The 14,614-nt window shown below is 45.2% G+C and overlaps 1 protein-coding gene across 14 annotated transcripts in view; it reads right to left on the reverse strand.

Moving 5' to 3' along the window:
• LOC110983937 (dynein axonemal heavy chain 3-like) overlaps positions 1-14,614 on the reverse strand; it is a 187,943-nt gene that overhangs the window by 128,397 nt on the left and 44,932 nt on the right. For all 14 annotated transcript variants that reach the window (XM_087136025.1, XM_087136035.1, XM_087136030.1 and 11 more), the window contains exons 11-13: positions 6,301-6,554; positions 5,510-5,714; positions 4,844-5,047 (exon numbers count right to left, since the gene is read on the reverse strand). In XM_087136025.1, coding sequence (XP_086992151.1) covers positions 4,844-5,047; positions 5,510-5,714; positions 6,301-6,554 — 663 coding nt within the window. The remainder of the gene's footprint in view (positions 1-4,843; positions 5,048-5,509; positions 5,715-6,300; positions 6,555-14,614) is intronic.

Raw genomic sequence — 14,614 nt, forward strand, 5'->3', positions numbered from 1 at the left:
GAGTGAAACAAATATATGAAGAAACCTGCGAGAGAACTCACAGAAGCTGTGGTTGGAGAAATATCGTGGCCGTCGCACCATCTAGTAAGATGTTGCAGTTGACTGTTGTAAATCTTACGGGTGGACAGTCATCATCCCTGGGCTGCCATGGATGCAGCATCCGCAGAAAGGCCTGACGCTTTGAAAGATCATTGGACAATACCAAGCACATCAAGCGAAGAGTGCCCGGTGCTGGACGGAGGGCCCCTGACCTGGGTTGACGAAGAATGTCCACCCTGGGCGGAAGGACCAGCGGTCATCAAACCAGGAGCATTGTCAGTCTCGGGAACCACAGTTGGCGAGGCCAGAACGAGGCGATGAGGAGGATCCGACATGGCTCTTGTTCTATCTTGGGTATGACCCGTGGAACGAGGAAGATTGGGGGAAAGGCGTATCCCACAAAGCTGGACCAGTTGATCCGTAGAGTGTTCGTCGCCAATGATCACAGGTGAGGAAACTTGGAGCAGAACGTCGGAAGATGAGTATTGTCAACCGATGCGAAGAGTTCGATGTAGGGACACTTGATCTGGCTGACCACGCCCGGATGAAGAGTCCACTCCGTCGGGTGGACAGTGCCCCGCGGGAGAGCGTCTGCTATGCTGTTGGTTGTTCCTGCTATGTGAACGGCCTGGAGGGCGATCCCCTGATTGCTTGCCCACATGAAGATCTGCCATGTAAGGGTGCAGAGTTGAGGGGAGCGAGTGCCACCTGGGTGGTTGATGTATGCCACCACTGTGGAGTTGTCGCTCTGGATTTGAAAAGAGAAGCCTTCTAAATGCTGCTGGAAGTGGCAAAGGGCATTGAACACTGCCTGAAGTTCCAGCAGGTTGATGTGTTTGATGCGAAAGGAAGAGTCCCAAACCCTGGATGCTTGGAATGGAGGAAGGGAGGCTCCCCATCTAAAAAGCAGCGCGTCCGTCATCACCATGGCATTCGGTCTCGGGGGAATGAAGGGACGACCAGTCGACAAGTGCTCGTTGATGGTCCACCACAGAAGGTGATTGCGCACATCTGATGGAAGAGGGACCAAGGTAGAAATCAGACGACGGGAGCCCAAGAACGTGGATCATGTCGCGCTCAAGAAGGCGGAGGCGGCCCTCCAGCTGAGTCAGACCAGCAACAGAGTCAATGTCATCATCCTTGAAGGAGAGGCCAAAAACCAGCAGAAGGGAGAACTGAGCTGTGTTCCAAATGGAGAGAGTCACCATGAACTGGGACCTGCTCCGGAGCCGGGTCTTGCTGGGGAGACGGTTCTGGTTGAAGAATAGAAGTCGCCTCGGTCTTCGACAACACCCCTTGCAAGGGAGGAGGGACGGCCGGGAGGGGATCCGGGTCGGGTGCCCTCACTGCTGGCTGAGGCTTAGAGTCTATCTTGCGGGCGAGAAAAGTGAAGGCCTTGGAGAGGGACTGGAGGGTCACCATCCATGGAGGTGGACCCAGATCGGAGTAGCGTCTCTTCTTGGCCTTGGATGATGAAGAGGCCGAGGAAGATGACTTGGCCTTGTGCTTCTTAGTCTTCACCGGTGCGGGGGAGCTGGAGGTGGGGACTGTTGGGGGAAGGACCTGGCGGGGGTCCCCCGAGTGGTCGGTCATCTCCTGCAAGGAGCGTCCCAGATCAGGATCGGTGGCCTCATGACTGGAGTCCATCTGCAGGCCAGAGTTGCAGATGGGGTGTGGACGGAAGCCCCGGTGACGTAGCAGTCCAGAAAGGGGACCATCATCCGAGGCAAGGGGAGGCTGAGCACCATGCTGCATTACTGACTCGCCCGTGGCAGAAGCAGTGGAGCGTGGTGAACCTACTGTGGAACCCATTGCCTGCTTGGAGGGAGTTGACTGGCCCGACTTCCAAGCGGGTGCCGCCCGGTGAGCAGGAACTGGTGAGGGACCCGGGGCAGACGGCAGACAGTTGACCTACGAGCCCCACTGAGCCATCAGTTGGAAGAGTCGTTCGGGGATGCTGTAGGTAGCAATGCCCGGAACCTGCGGCACAGAGAAAGGAACAGGTCTTTTTTCCCTGACAATCATGATCAAGGGCATTGTTGCGGCACAGCACACTCAACCCAATCTATAGGCGTGTGGAGTGGGCACCAATGACCAAGGGTAGTAAAGTTGTCCAGCACACTCGGCACGGTAGGTAGGTGAGTGGAGTTGTCATCAGTGATCAAGGGCATTGTTACCGAACCGTTCGCTCAGCCTAATCAATTCCGGTAATGGTCATCAGCGATCAGGGTATTGTTGCGGCATAGCACGCTCAACCCCCGTCTATTCACTCCACTGGGTCTCTCCTCATTGAAGCCGCTTATCTGATAATGCAAAACCGCACCACAAAGGACCGGCGCACCCCCCATGCCCCGCACCGCGGCCGGACCCATATAGCGTTGGGCCATTGTTATTCGAATGCACGCAACACAATAGAGAACAAAGGTCAACGGCCATACCCCACACAACGCATCACAGTAGGTCACACCAAACCTATATATGATGCACAGAAAGAAAGGGGTACAAAAGAACCACAAAAAACACAGCATGCAAAGAACGAAAAATAAAAATAAGCACTCTTTAATTCCCAAAAGATAAGAAATCACTCTTTATTTCGTAACAGGAATCAAGTCAAACTCAAAAAATGCCATAAAAGACACGTCCATAAACGATAGGGGCTGAGAAAAGAAGGATGGACATGGCAGCGGGACCGCAGTGCATTGAAGACGGTCAAGGGGCAGCGCGCATAATCAGGTCTTTCAGCGAACTGTAACAGGCACATGGGAAATTTACTTATGTAGGCTGGGCAGGGGTATGTGAATGCAGGAGACTTTCAAGTTTCATGTCATGTTTTCATCAAATATTGTTAAAATGACTTTCACTCATTTGCAAAAGTTTAAGACCACCCAGATCCAGAGATCCTTCACAATAATTCACTGGAGCACATGGTCTTCTTGACGGTTAGTTTTTCTTGGACGACCACACCTTTTCTGGTTAAAAAATGAGCCATCTCTTTCAAATTTTGAAGTGGCATTGTGCATGGTAGTCTTGCTGCAACCAGCCCCCTTGCTACTTTGACATTCAGAAGAGCCCTCTTGATGGAGGGTCACTTTTGGGGCTATTTGAACCTGACTTACTGGCTTTTTTACCAATGCTGCAGTAAAGATAAATGCCATACAAGACCTGTCTTGGCAAAAATTTTCATTTAAATGGGCTAATACATGTAGCACTACTTTCATGTTATGGACCACAGTAGTAAACATGTTGTGTAATTATGTGATGAGACAAAGGAACGCAGGCCCATTGACGGAAATACCCATAAAATTCTTGCAAATGACTGCAGTGACTGAACAGAAAGAATCTTGAATTCATATGTCTTTTTTTTTTAAGAGGTCAAGCTCTAGATGTACTTGATACTGTCAAAAGATACTCGACCCTCCCTAGACTTTGTAAATGTACATACAAAAAAAGGAATGTTTTGCTGCATCATGGCCTGTTTGACCTTTGACAACCCAGATAGTGCGCCCTCTTTTTCAATCGATATTCATGAGCCCCTCCACGGAATGGCGACACTCCAGGATTTTTCTCTTAGGATCAAGGTTTCTCGAAAGAAAATTGGTCATATTGAATGACGTATGAAAAACAATGATGTCCGAGCCATAAAATACGATTCATGATGAAAATCTATGCACAGAGTTAACAATTTAATGAAATTTCAGCAGGGATATCTCCAAAATAAACGGCAAAATGAACATCGTGCATGGAATTTTCAAGCACTACATATGACAGCATTCTGAAACATCACACATTTTTTGTCAAAATTCTTGAACGTCATCAAAATTCTGTCAAATATGACATTAACAAACATATCGTACTCTTTATACATTTTTGATGCAGCCAAACTTAAGGATAATTCTCAGTGGTTGATAGGTAAAATACATGGCAGTTATGCTGGTATATTGACAGTGATTATAAACGGTAAGAGAATAAAGACAGCCAAACATTTCTCAATGTCAAATTTGTGCTCTTTCTTCATGGCTTATTTGTTTTTGAAGTTAATTATTAGGTGCTTTAAAATACATCAGTTGAAAAATACACTGAATTCTTCTTCTTCTTGAGAGAGTTTTGAAATCAAGTCCTCTGGTGCAACACACTTTGAAGTAAAACTTCAAAGGAATTCACTTGATTTGCACTGGTAGCCAACCAAATGTACACATTATGCCTAATTATCCCAAAATAATCATTTTTATAAATGTGAAGGTGCTAATTTGTATTTTACATGATCAAAGTCACTATTTTAGAAGTTTTAAAAAAAATAGCATTTGGAGTTTCATTTTTGTCCATTCTATGAAGAACATGCCATAAGATGTTCTTTACAGTAGTGATAACATTGGAGTAGTGCTATGCGCCCATTTGTATCAATTTTGTTGCAAAGGCAGGTCTTGACATTTTATCTGTAAGGCAGCATGGGTAAAAAAACGCCAGTCTGAGTAATCAGAAATAAAGGAGGGAGCACTGAATATTAGACTTTAACATTTCAAATCATGGAAATGTAGTCAAATAGCTGTTTAACCAAGATACTAAGGTTACACATTGAAAATACATGTAAGTTGCCATGATTGATTGGTTTATTTTGTATGGGTGGTCCTAAACTTTGCAAATGACTGCAGAGTACCAAAGTGAATATGTCACATGCACAAGGCACTAGCGCACAAACCAGCACGTAAACTATTATGCGCATGCTCTATTTGTTTGCACTACACTTCCTAGTTCAAAATGACATCACACCTTGTACTCTATAAGAAATTTGAAGCTTCATATGTACCTTCAGCTGTAACAGCTCCCCAACCCACAATCCATCCACATATTCCTGCAGGGAGACGAGCTGGTGTGTGGACTCTGATTGTTGAGTAATCTTCCTGACAATGTTGTCATACTGAGAGCAGATGTCACGGTTGAACTTGCGGCTGGTGTTAACAATCTTGGTAATCATGATGTTTGCAAGGTCATCAGCTCGAGCTATCAGCCACTAGAACACACACACATACAAAATTTTGCAAATTCTACTATACAAATGCGACCATTTGCCAAAATCAGGTGGACCATTTCCTGAACAAATAAATGTTCTTCACAATGGATTTTAAGAAAAGTGCTTATGGGTAAACATTTGTTTACAGTTAGCAGAGGAAATGGCTCACTACTGCAACTCTTCTTTCAAATGATCTCCATCTTAAAGTGCATAAATGACAAATCCGATAATGTCTAATGCCAGCCAACTATGCAGTAATTGTGCTAAGCCAGCAGTTGTGCAGAGGAGGGCCCTCAGAACATAAGAAAAATAATCTACATTGCAAAGAATACATGGTAAGCTGCTGTTGACTGAATTTCAGAGGGGGAATTTTAAAGCATTTGATTAATCTTTCTCTTCACACCCTAACTATACTTTTTAGTGTAGAACAATACCAGAGAACATATTTGGTTGAGAACTTACACTATTAATGTCATTACAGTTCAGTAGGAATACATGCATTGGCACATATACCGGCAATGATGCTATCTCTTTGGCCATAGCTTTGAGTTTCTCTATCTCTCGTACATAGTCTCGAAGATGCTGCTCCCGACTGACAAATTTCTCCACTCTGATATCAGAGTCATGACTCAAAAGGTAGGCATAAGGCTTGTAGATGGACTTGTACCTTGTGAGGAAAATGAACAATGTTTATTGCCAAATCCTCAGTGAAGATTGTGACTGGATAAAGGTGCATTACATGGTGTAAATACTCTACCTACCAAGCAAAGGAAACCTTTCCATGTCTCCAAAGTACTCTGACAATGTACATTTAGGAATGTGGCTGCAACAAATCATGACTTTCATGGCTTCACAAGTCTACATCACTAAATTTTATGGAATCAATCTTGAAAAAAGAAATAATAACAGAAACAAGCAAGCAAATTACTACAAATAATCAGCTGTCCTAACATAGCATCCAGAGCCTGGACAAATTACTAATATTTTCTATACTAATATTTTCTAATTATTGCAACGTAGTCAAAGATACAGGTACTTTAGAGGTAGTATATGGACAAAGATGGAAGACAGTGTGAAACTTATGCACAGGCCCTGGTTAAGGGGACTGACAGCATTGATGTATGCACAGGTTCACTACTTCATGAACACATATGTACAGTTTACTGACTATGCAACCATTCCTTCACTGTAATTGCCAAAGTCATCATGGCTATTTTCATTATCATCACTGTCAACATCTCTGCATCACTCACCTGCTAGGTCCATGACTGTTGCTCATAACAACCTTCTGGATCCGGCTCTTAGCAATCTCTACTAGCTCCTCCCCCTCCCTGACTGTACTGATGCTCTTTTCAGCCAGATTGTTCACCTTTTCAAAGAGGACTGTCTCCACTCTAGGCAGTCCCTGTGAGCTGCGGACCATGACGTAAATAGCCTCATGAAAGAGCTCTGTTGTCTTCTCAAACGATGGGGTGAAGCTGCAGAGGGTATCAGCCATGTTGGGTCCCTGGGAGGCCAAATTAAATTATAATATGTATGCTGACGTAAACTAAAAACAAAAGTAAAAACAAAACGCACACCAAATAAACCCAACAAAAAAACAAACAGGAATCATAAACAAAACAAACAAATAGAAACAAAGATAATGCTGACACCAATGTTACCAGCATAAAACCAAAATGCACAGGTTAGGTACAGTAGACACATCAGCACTGTACAGCATACATGTACATGGCATAATCTGACGGCGATCACATGTATGTATCATCTGAATTGTATAATTTTCTTCATCAGTATTTGCAGATGAAGGTGCAGGGAATCACATATAAAAGGACCGTCACAAGTGGTACTTTTCAAACTCTGCTGGTTTTCACACAAATAAGCAACTTACATCATATCAAACAAGATGTGTGATGGAAGCACACATACAAAAACACAAGGACATGCATGCATTTAGTAGGCCCTACAAATAGAAAAAGTAAGAACGATGTGGAAAGGTGGAGAAGCAGTGACCCCTGCAACAAAATGATACATTCCAAACTTTGATAACTCAAAAACAAGAAACTAGGTATTTTCAGGACTTATTTAACAAAGTTAGACTGTTCTTCATGCATAGATATATATTTCAATTTCATGTACATGTATTTATTCCAAGGTCTCAATGCACATATTTTCAGGGGTTACTGAAACCTAATCTTCTGTTGGACCATCACCAAGCTCCCAAGTGAAGGGCAGTCTTTGAAGGCAATCCATTTCAGCTAAAGTGCTTCTGCATACCGGTAATTAATACAGAAATCACAGATTAATATTTTGCACGTTTTCACCTGGCATGCTATTTAGACAGGAAAGTGCTGTAAACGAGAGCACTGTAACAAAACTAAATGTACATAACCAATGGAAAAGCAGCCACGGATGCAAAAAAAGAGCCAGAAGAACATTACTGGCCTATCAGGGAGCGCCGTAACTGGGATTTGCATGTGCGGTTGTGGGGCGACATTGAACATTTCCGCTACATCCATACTATACAATATTAACTAAATGAGCAAAAATCGGGTTTTTTTAATCAAAATTGGGGCCGGGTGGTGGCTCGAAACAATTAAGAAAAAAATCGGAATTTAAAACATCGAAAATTTTGATTGGCCGCCAGAAAGTGCCTTTGGCCAGGGGAGGAGGGACAGATGTTTCAATGGGGAATCAAATCCTACGGATTGTTAGATATGGCGGTCCACCACTCACGGCATTTGTTGTACGGCACACCATTAATCTTCCGCACGCATTCTGCCTTTCTTCTCATTGCAACAGCCAAGCTACATGTAGGTTGCTCCAAAAAGCGGCATTTTTGCAAATCTTTCATCACCCTGGGGCCATTTTCAGATTTTCATCACACCGGTCTGCATCACAAGACACGAGGAACCAAGGCAGAAAACGTAAGGCAAGTTTGAGCACTTTGAAACTGTTGTACCTGGCACGCACAGCCACTTTGGTCACAAAGACCCTAGCGGCCCAGTTGCGGAACACCCTCTGATGACAGGCACCGAAATCAGGACATCATCAGAAGACATGAACATATCAGAAACCTGACCTAGCTGTTCCCTCCGTCACCGTAAGACCTGGGGCTCTTAACACACATCAACATTGTCTGAGACCAGGCATGGAACAGACGAACCCACTGTGCTGGTTGCCAAAAACTCGGCGCCGTACACGGCGGGCACACCACCAGTAGAAGCAAGACAGCCAATGACAGCACCGCCGGCCATGGTGGCTACCTTGCAAATAGGGAGCGGCATAGTGTCGGCCCAACAAAAACTAGGTCTGCGACCACTCCAAGCCAGCATAGCTGCCCGTGTTGGAGGCACGAGTATAATCACGGCTGGTACAGCTTGGCCTGCGATGCAAGCAACTCTGTCAATATCATGCAGTCTGCACTTTATCCAACAGGTACCACAGGCTTGATGGCAACACAAGTCAAACAGCACAGCTAGGCAGACACATCAACCAGGGAGCACAGATGCAGCACTTGCCCTGCTTGGACCATGTACTATTCACCAACATAGCAAGCAAGGCGGCATGATGGGTCCCCAAATCTAGGTTATGCTGGCCCCTCGGTTGTGAACTTCACTTGTTCAACTGGGACCCAATGTCTGTGTTGTCTGGCACACTCTACTGTTAACTTTAATAGCGACATTGTTACCCTTACTAAATACCTATCCAAATATTAAGGCGGCAAAACTTGAGCATCAGATTCGCATCAGGGTTTAGGCTAGGCTTCAACAGGTCGAGCATAGCTAGGGACAACCCTAACCTACAGTTAGTCCAACAAAATTTAACTCTGGCCCTCAAAAAAATAAATAAGAAGTTATGCCCTGTACTGCTTACAGATGCCACAGTTCAGGGAACTAGCCCCATGGGCAGCCAGCCGCAACTCTGAAGTCCCAACAGTTTTGTGGAGTTTCTGAACATGGAAACAATACCTCTGCTGGGGCTTCATTTTCCAACAGCACATGGACAGCATACAACAGGGTGGTAGAACAGTTCAAGCAATTCAGACACCAAGCTAGTCTCCTGCTTTTGTGGCCAGCACCAAGTAGTCACCATATGGCTTTCACTGCTTATCTGTCAAGATTTGGCCCCCTCCACAATGGGTACGCACCTTGCAGCAGTAGCTCACGTGCACAAAGTTAATGATTAGCCGGATCCCACGATCAATTTTCTCATCCGTAAGCTTAGGAAAAGGTGTCACAGATTAAACCATAACCAGGGATGCCAACTTTTCAAAATGAAAAAGGGTAATCCTATCACACTTCCAGTTCCAGTTTCCCAACCGACTCAAATTTTTCAGCACAACCCCAAAACTTTTCAGCGGCAAATTAGAAATTTTTTTTTTACATTCTTAAAATCCTGTTGCCTTTTCTTTCAAAACAAACACCTATCAACAACTTCTTTTCACGTAAGAACGCTTGCATTTACGTGACTAGCATCGTACAAGTGTGAATTGTAATTAATGCTGATAATATTTTTTATTTTAATCACTTTTTGTGGCAATTTTTGGCAACCTTCGTCCCATTCAATCAGCACAAAAAATTGTCAAAAATCCTTACCTACTGACCCTACTTAATCAGAAGCAGAGCTATTTTTTTGGTCTAACTAATGTGCTTCGTGTGTTGTAAGATCCAGCGTGGGCAATATTTATCATGTCACAGTTACATGCATTGCAAAACACATAACCTTCTCCATGACAAGACTTGGCAACAAAGGCCCATTTTTGTGGTGTATTCGTCCCTGAATTTCTGCTCACTTGTTGCCACAGTGCAAAACAACTCCAGTTGCTCACCAAATATCCAAGAATCAAATCCTCGAAAGTCCTCCACTCCAGTCAACTTTAGCACGTTTATGATGTTTGACACACGTGTGTATGATATCAGTACATGTACAATGCATGGACGTACACAGTCACATTGCATTTGAAGTGCAATAGTGCCTATTCACCCCCGTTTACTATAGCGTTAATGTGGGCGAACGAATGATTCAACGACGCTGGTTTCTGCCGAAACTCATGCAACCTGTATGCACCACTGCAGGAACCCAGCAACACATTTCTGACGTGCGCATTACAAGGCCGGCTCCGTGCTAGCTTACATTGAGTTTATACACAACTGTACAGTTTTGTACCTTCGAGTTGGAAATCGTAAAAATTTTGGTCTGGATCATACAGTGGTAAATGGACTAAACAAATCGTAAAAATTACATCTAAATCGTACAAGTTGGCATCTCTGCATAAGCCTGATACAAGACGACCCATCACAACTATCCTCTAAGAGAAAATATGTAATGTCCTCAGTGCCACCACGTCATCCAATAATGAGGGTGCACTCTTTGGTGCTGCCTTTTTGCTTGCTTTTTGGGGGGTTCCTGTGGGTGGGGGGAGTTCACCGCACCTACTAAGTCGGGGGGGGGCTGCTCATGGATTTTAAAATACAATGTTGTCACCTTTATGGATGGAAAGCAGGCAGGGATGATTTTCTAAGACAGACCAACGAGGTGATTCGGTGGATCAGCACTTTTACAGGCAGCGCGACTCCATGCTCTGCCCAGTGAACGCTCAATCTCAGGCCCATTTTTTGTTCACTTTGATAGCTCACCACTTACCAATAATTGCATGTTTCAGTCCCGCCCAGAGGGTCTAGGCATGTCCCCTGTGCGGTTGAGCTGCCATGGCTTTCGAATAGGCACTGCTACTTCCGCCGCCCTTAACAACACCTGGGCCATTGGAAGTAACTAGCAGTTAACCTATACATTAGACCAAAGGAAATCTAGCTTCCAGCTATTAGCATGTCTTGCCCATTACCCCCCCCCACCTTCCCCCAGACACCTGCTGTTGCCTGTCTTCGTTCAATCTGTTACAGGACTTCAGCACATCTGGGTGCTGGGGGACGGTACAGTCTTCAGAGTAGGCCAAAGCCCACATGGACAGTCAGCCAGCCTCCTCACTTGGCTAGGGACTCGTGGTGCAAGAATCTCAGCATTAGTCCCCTCCATCCGCAGCCATCTAAGGCATGATGCTGAACTAGGCACCAATGATATTTTCACCACATCTCTATTACACGTGGAACAGCTACGTAGCCATGGTTCTTCCTCAGTTGATGCATTGCAATGCTGACACACATGTAGGAACTGTGGTAGACCATACCTCATCAAAACTTTGCAATTTATGCCCAAGCCTACAACAGGACCTGTCCTAACAATGGAAAACATAATCACTGGAGAAATATGTGCAAGTCCTGAGAGCAATGTGGTGATTCAATGCATGGCTGACAACACCAGCAAGGCACACAAAATACTAACCATTGCTCACAATTTCAATAATGGTCACAACACTAATAGTCTCAATGTGACATGTACAGCCTCGCAGACAATGCATAACCAGGTGAAAACACTGATATCCATTCAGGCAGCTTATGCTACATATTGCGACAACAACCCCATCAAAAAACCCCAGTGTGTACAAGATTACAACGAGGGGACGAAGAGTGTGGACATCACAGACCAAATTGCTCATCCCGTCGGTCGGTCAGTAAGTCCACTGAGTGGTACAAGATGATGTTGTTCTTCCTGCTTGATATCTGCCTTGTGATACCTATCTTGTGCACAAGGAACTGGGTGGGTCTGACAAGTACTTGGCATTCAGATCTTCATTAGTTAGTGAAATATTCAAGTCCAGTGTACCAAACCTGCCTGTATATCAATCTAGAGGTAAACCATGCCATCTTCCTGGTCCTGGTAGACTGTCAGGAAGACATTTCCCTGCAGATACACCCTCAACAGGTAAACGTGCCAGGCCCTTCAAATGTTATGTTGTGTGTTCCAGAAATGACACAAGAAAGGAAATTAGGTTCATGCGTGGAATTTATGAAGTTCCCCTCTGTGCTGCCCCTTGGAACAAAAAGGCAATTTCTTTTATGTAAGAAAACATTGTGTAATGCAACCAAGAAAAAGTTACTCACTGTTCAGTGTTTTAGTTCATTTCTTTTATTTATTTTCCATTAAAAATAATTTTGTGAATCCAAATGAACATAAAAGTATTTCCTTCACCACAGGAATGTGGGAAAGGTCTGCTATTGATTATCTATTCCAAACAGTCACTAAATATGCAAATTTCCTTTGTGTATGATTCCATCACTAAAAATTTGATCAACTGTAGTATGCCCTCTAGTCCCATGATGCATAGCGGAACGGCTGCCACGTTCATTGTTCTTTTTCAGTATTAAACCATCCTAGCGAAAAGTGGGGAAGGATGGGAGGGAGGTGACTGTTTGGGGTAGGTATTCAATACCTGACATCTCCCACGTTCCTGTGGGGGAGGAGTCTTCTCCTTTCAACCTATCCCAACAGTCACTAAATATGCAGAGTAGTATTGATCCTGGGGGTGCGGCAAGGACAAACTGTGTCCAGAGAGTGTGTCAGAGGAGGATATAATCCTCAGGTACTATAGTGCGGACTCACCAGATCATGAAGCTGTTAGTTAGTTCCAGTGGTGGTCCGCTGTGCTGAAGAGTCTTTTTGCAATGCCATGACCAATATCAGGATAGCTCTTCCCTGTGAGGAGTCTCTTTCTAAAACATTGGTGGGGTAGCATGTGGTGAATGTTGACCAGGTCTTACATATTTCTTCCACTGCAATGACTTGGAAATAGGCCCATGAGATCGAGACTGCCCAGATGTTGTGAGCTCTGAAAAGGTGTCGAGTCCGATTGTCCAGGGAATTTGGCCAGTCTGCCTTGGCAAATTTGATGCCTGAAACTGCCCACCTGGCTGTAGTGCCTCTAGTCCCCACTCAATATGGCTTTATTGTAGTAATGAAGAACTACAGCTTTATCTCTGAGTTTTCTAGTCCTAGCTAGGTACCATTTAAGGTAATGTCTGGCACAAAAATATCAGAAGGATGGAAGGACACAAACTGATTCTTGGTGAGGAATCCCAGTGCCAAAATGAGCTGGACACCATAGGGTTCCCATCAGATGTGGCCATCAGCAGTGGGTAACACTTTCAGTTCGCTGAATCCATGTGAGGTAGTAACTGCTAGTAGCATAGACCATGTGAACTTAGCAGGCACTGCACTCTCCACTGTGACCGAGCGTCATTAGGTAGTTAGTGTTGTTGCGTGGGCAACGCAAGTGCCGAGTGCCTGGTATTACGTTGGATGGGATCCAAATATCCCAGCATGAATCATGGCCACACAGAGCCGGGCTGTGTGCAGTGTGTGACCCAGCAAACTTGGCAGATAAGGCCTGATGGCCAAGCTCGGTGTCTGCGGTTGCCGTTAGCGAAACTGGGAAATTAATCCCAGTCAGCAGGCAGGGTGTAGTAAAAAAATCCCGCCATCAAGGGGTTAACCTTTTGGTAGGAGGGCGCTGAAGAAACATCTCTTGGGGGGAGTGTTTGAGGGCAGCAGTGTCGAAGACAGTCAAACCATCAGGAAAACCGTCGTGAACAGCTGCAATAGCAGAACGGTAGTTCCAGATGGTTGACATTTGTAGGTCTGACTTGAACAGATGCATGAAGAAGTCAGCCACCACAGTCACAGAAATTTAGATCAGAGTAAGACCTCGTTCTGTACACCATGTAGTAAATTGTCATAGTCTGTTGTTGTGGATGATGCAAGTAGATTGGCGTCTACTTCTGGAGGCAGCTCATCTCTGAAAGTCCTACTGAGCGGGATTGTTTAACAATGGCCAGTAGAACAGGTGTAGGGACGCCGGATGATGGTAAAGCATGCTCAACGTTGGGTGGTAGAGTAGGTCTGGTATGGCAGGAAGGATAATTGGCATCTGCACGAGGAGCCTGGTTAGTTGTGGGAACCAAGGCTGGCGCGGCCAAAAGGGAGGAATGAGAAGAACTCAGCACCACTCCCGTTCAATCTTGGATAATATTGCTGGCACCAGGAATGTTGGAGAGAAGGCGTAGGCCAACATCCCTTCCCAGCTGATCTGGAGAGCATTCGTTGCCCAGCCTGCGGGTGGTAGTATCTGGTGCATAACTCCAGAAGTTGGGTATTCTCAACCAAAACGAACAGGTCGATGTTCGGTCTTCCGATCTTGTTGACGACCTGTTGGACCACGCCAGTGCAAGGAGTCCACTCCGTCAAACGGATGTTCCCACAGGAGAGGGCATCTGCAATGAAGTTTTCGACATCCAGTATTTGGGTTGCCTAGAGATCGACGTTGTGATCCTGAGCCCACAGGAACATTTGTCTTATCAGGAGGCAAAGCCAAAGAGAACGTGTGGCCCCTGACAATTGATATACGATACCATTGTGGAGTTGTCCGAGCGTATGAGGATGCTTTTGCCTAGAATGCTTGAACGGAAGGACTTCAGAGCATTGAATGCAACCTGGACTTCCAAGACATTCATGTGACTCCCTCAGAACTGGAGGTCCCACATTGCCGATGCTCCCCCAGGTTCTTGAAGCCGAGGAAGGGTGACTCCCCAGCCGAGGCTCGAAGCATCCGTTATGATTGCTTCCAGCTCTGTTTTGGTGAAGGGAACTAGGGAAGAGAGGTGGCTCTTCACC

The sequence above is a fragment of the Acanthaster planci genome, linkage group LG04, assembly GCF_054643075.1.
Source record: "Acanthaster planci isolate LZ-2023a linkage group LG04, COTS_SCS, whole genome shotgun sequence".
Taxonomy (NCBI): Eukaryota; Metazoa; Echinodermata; class Asteroidea; order Valvatida; family Acanthasteridae; genus Acanthaster; species Acanthaster planci.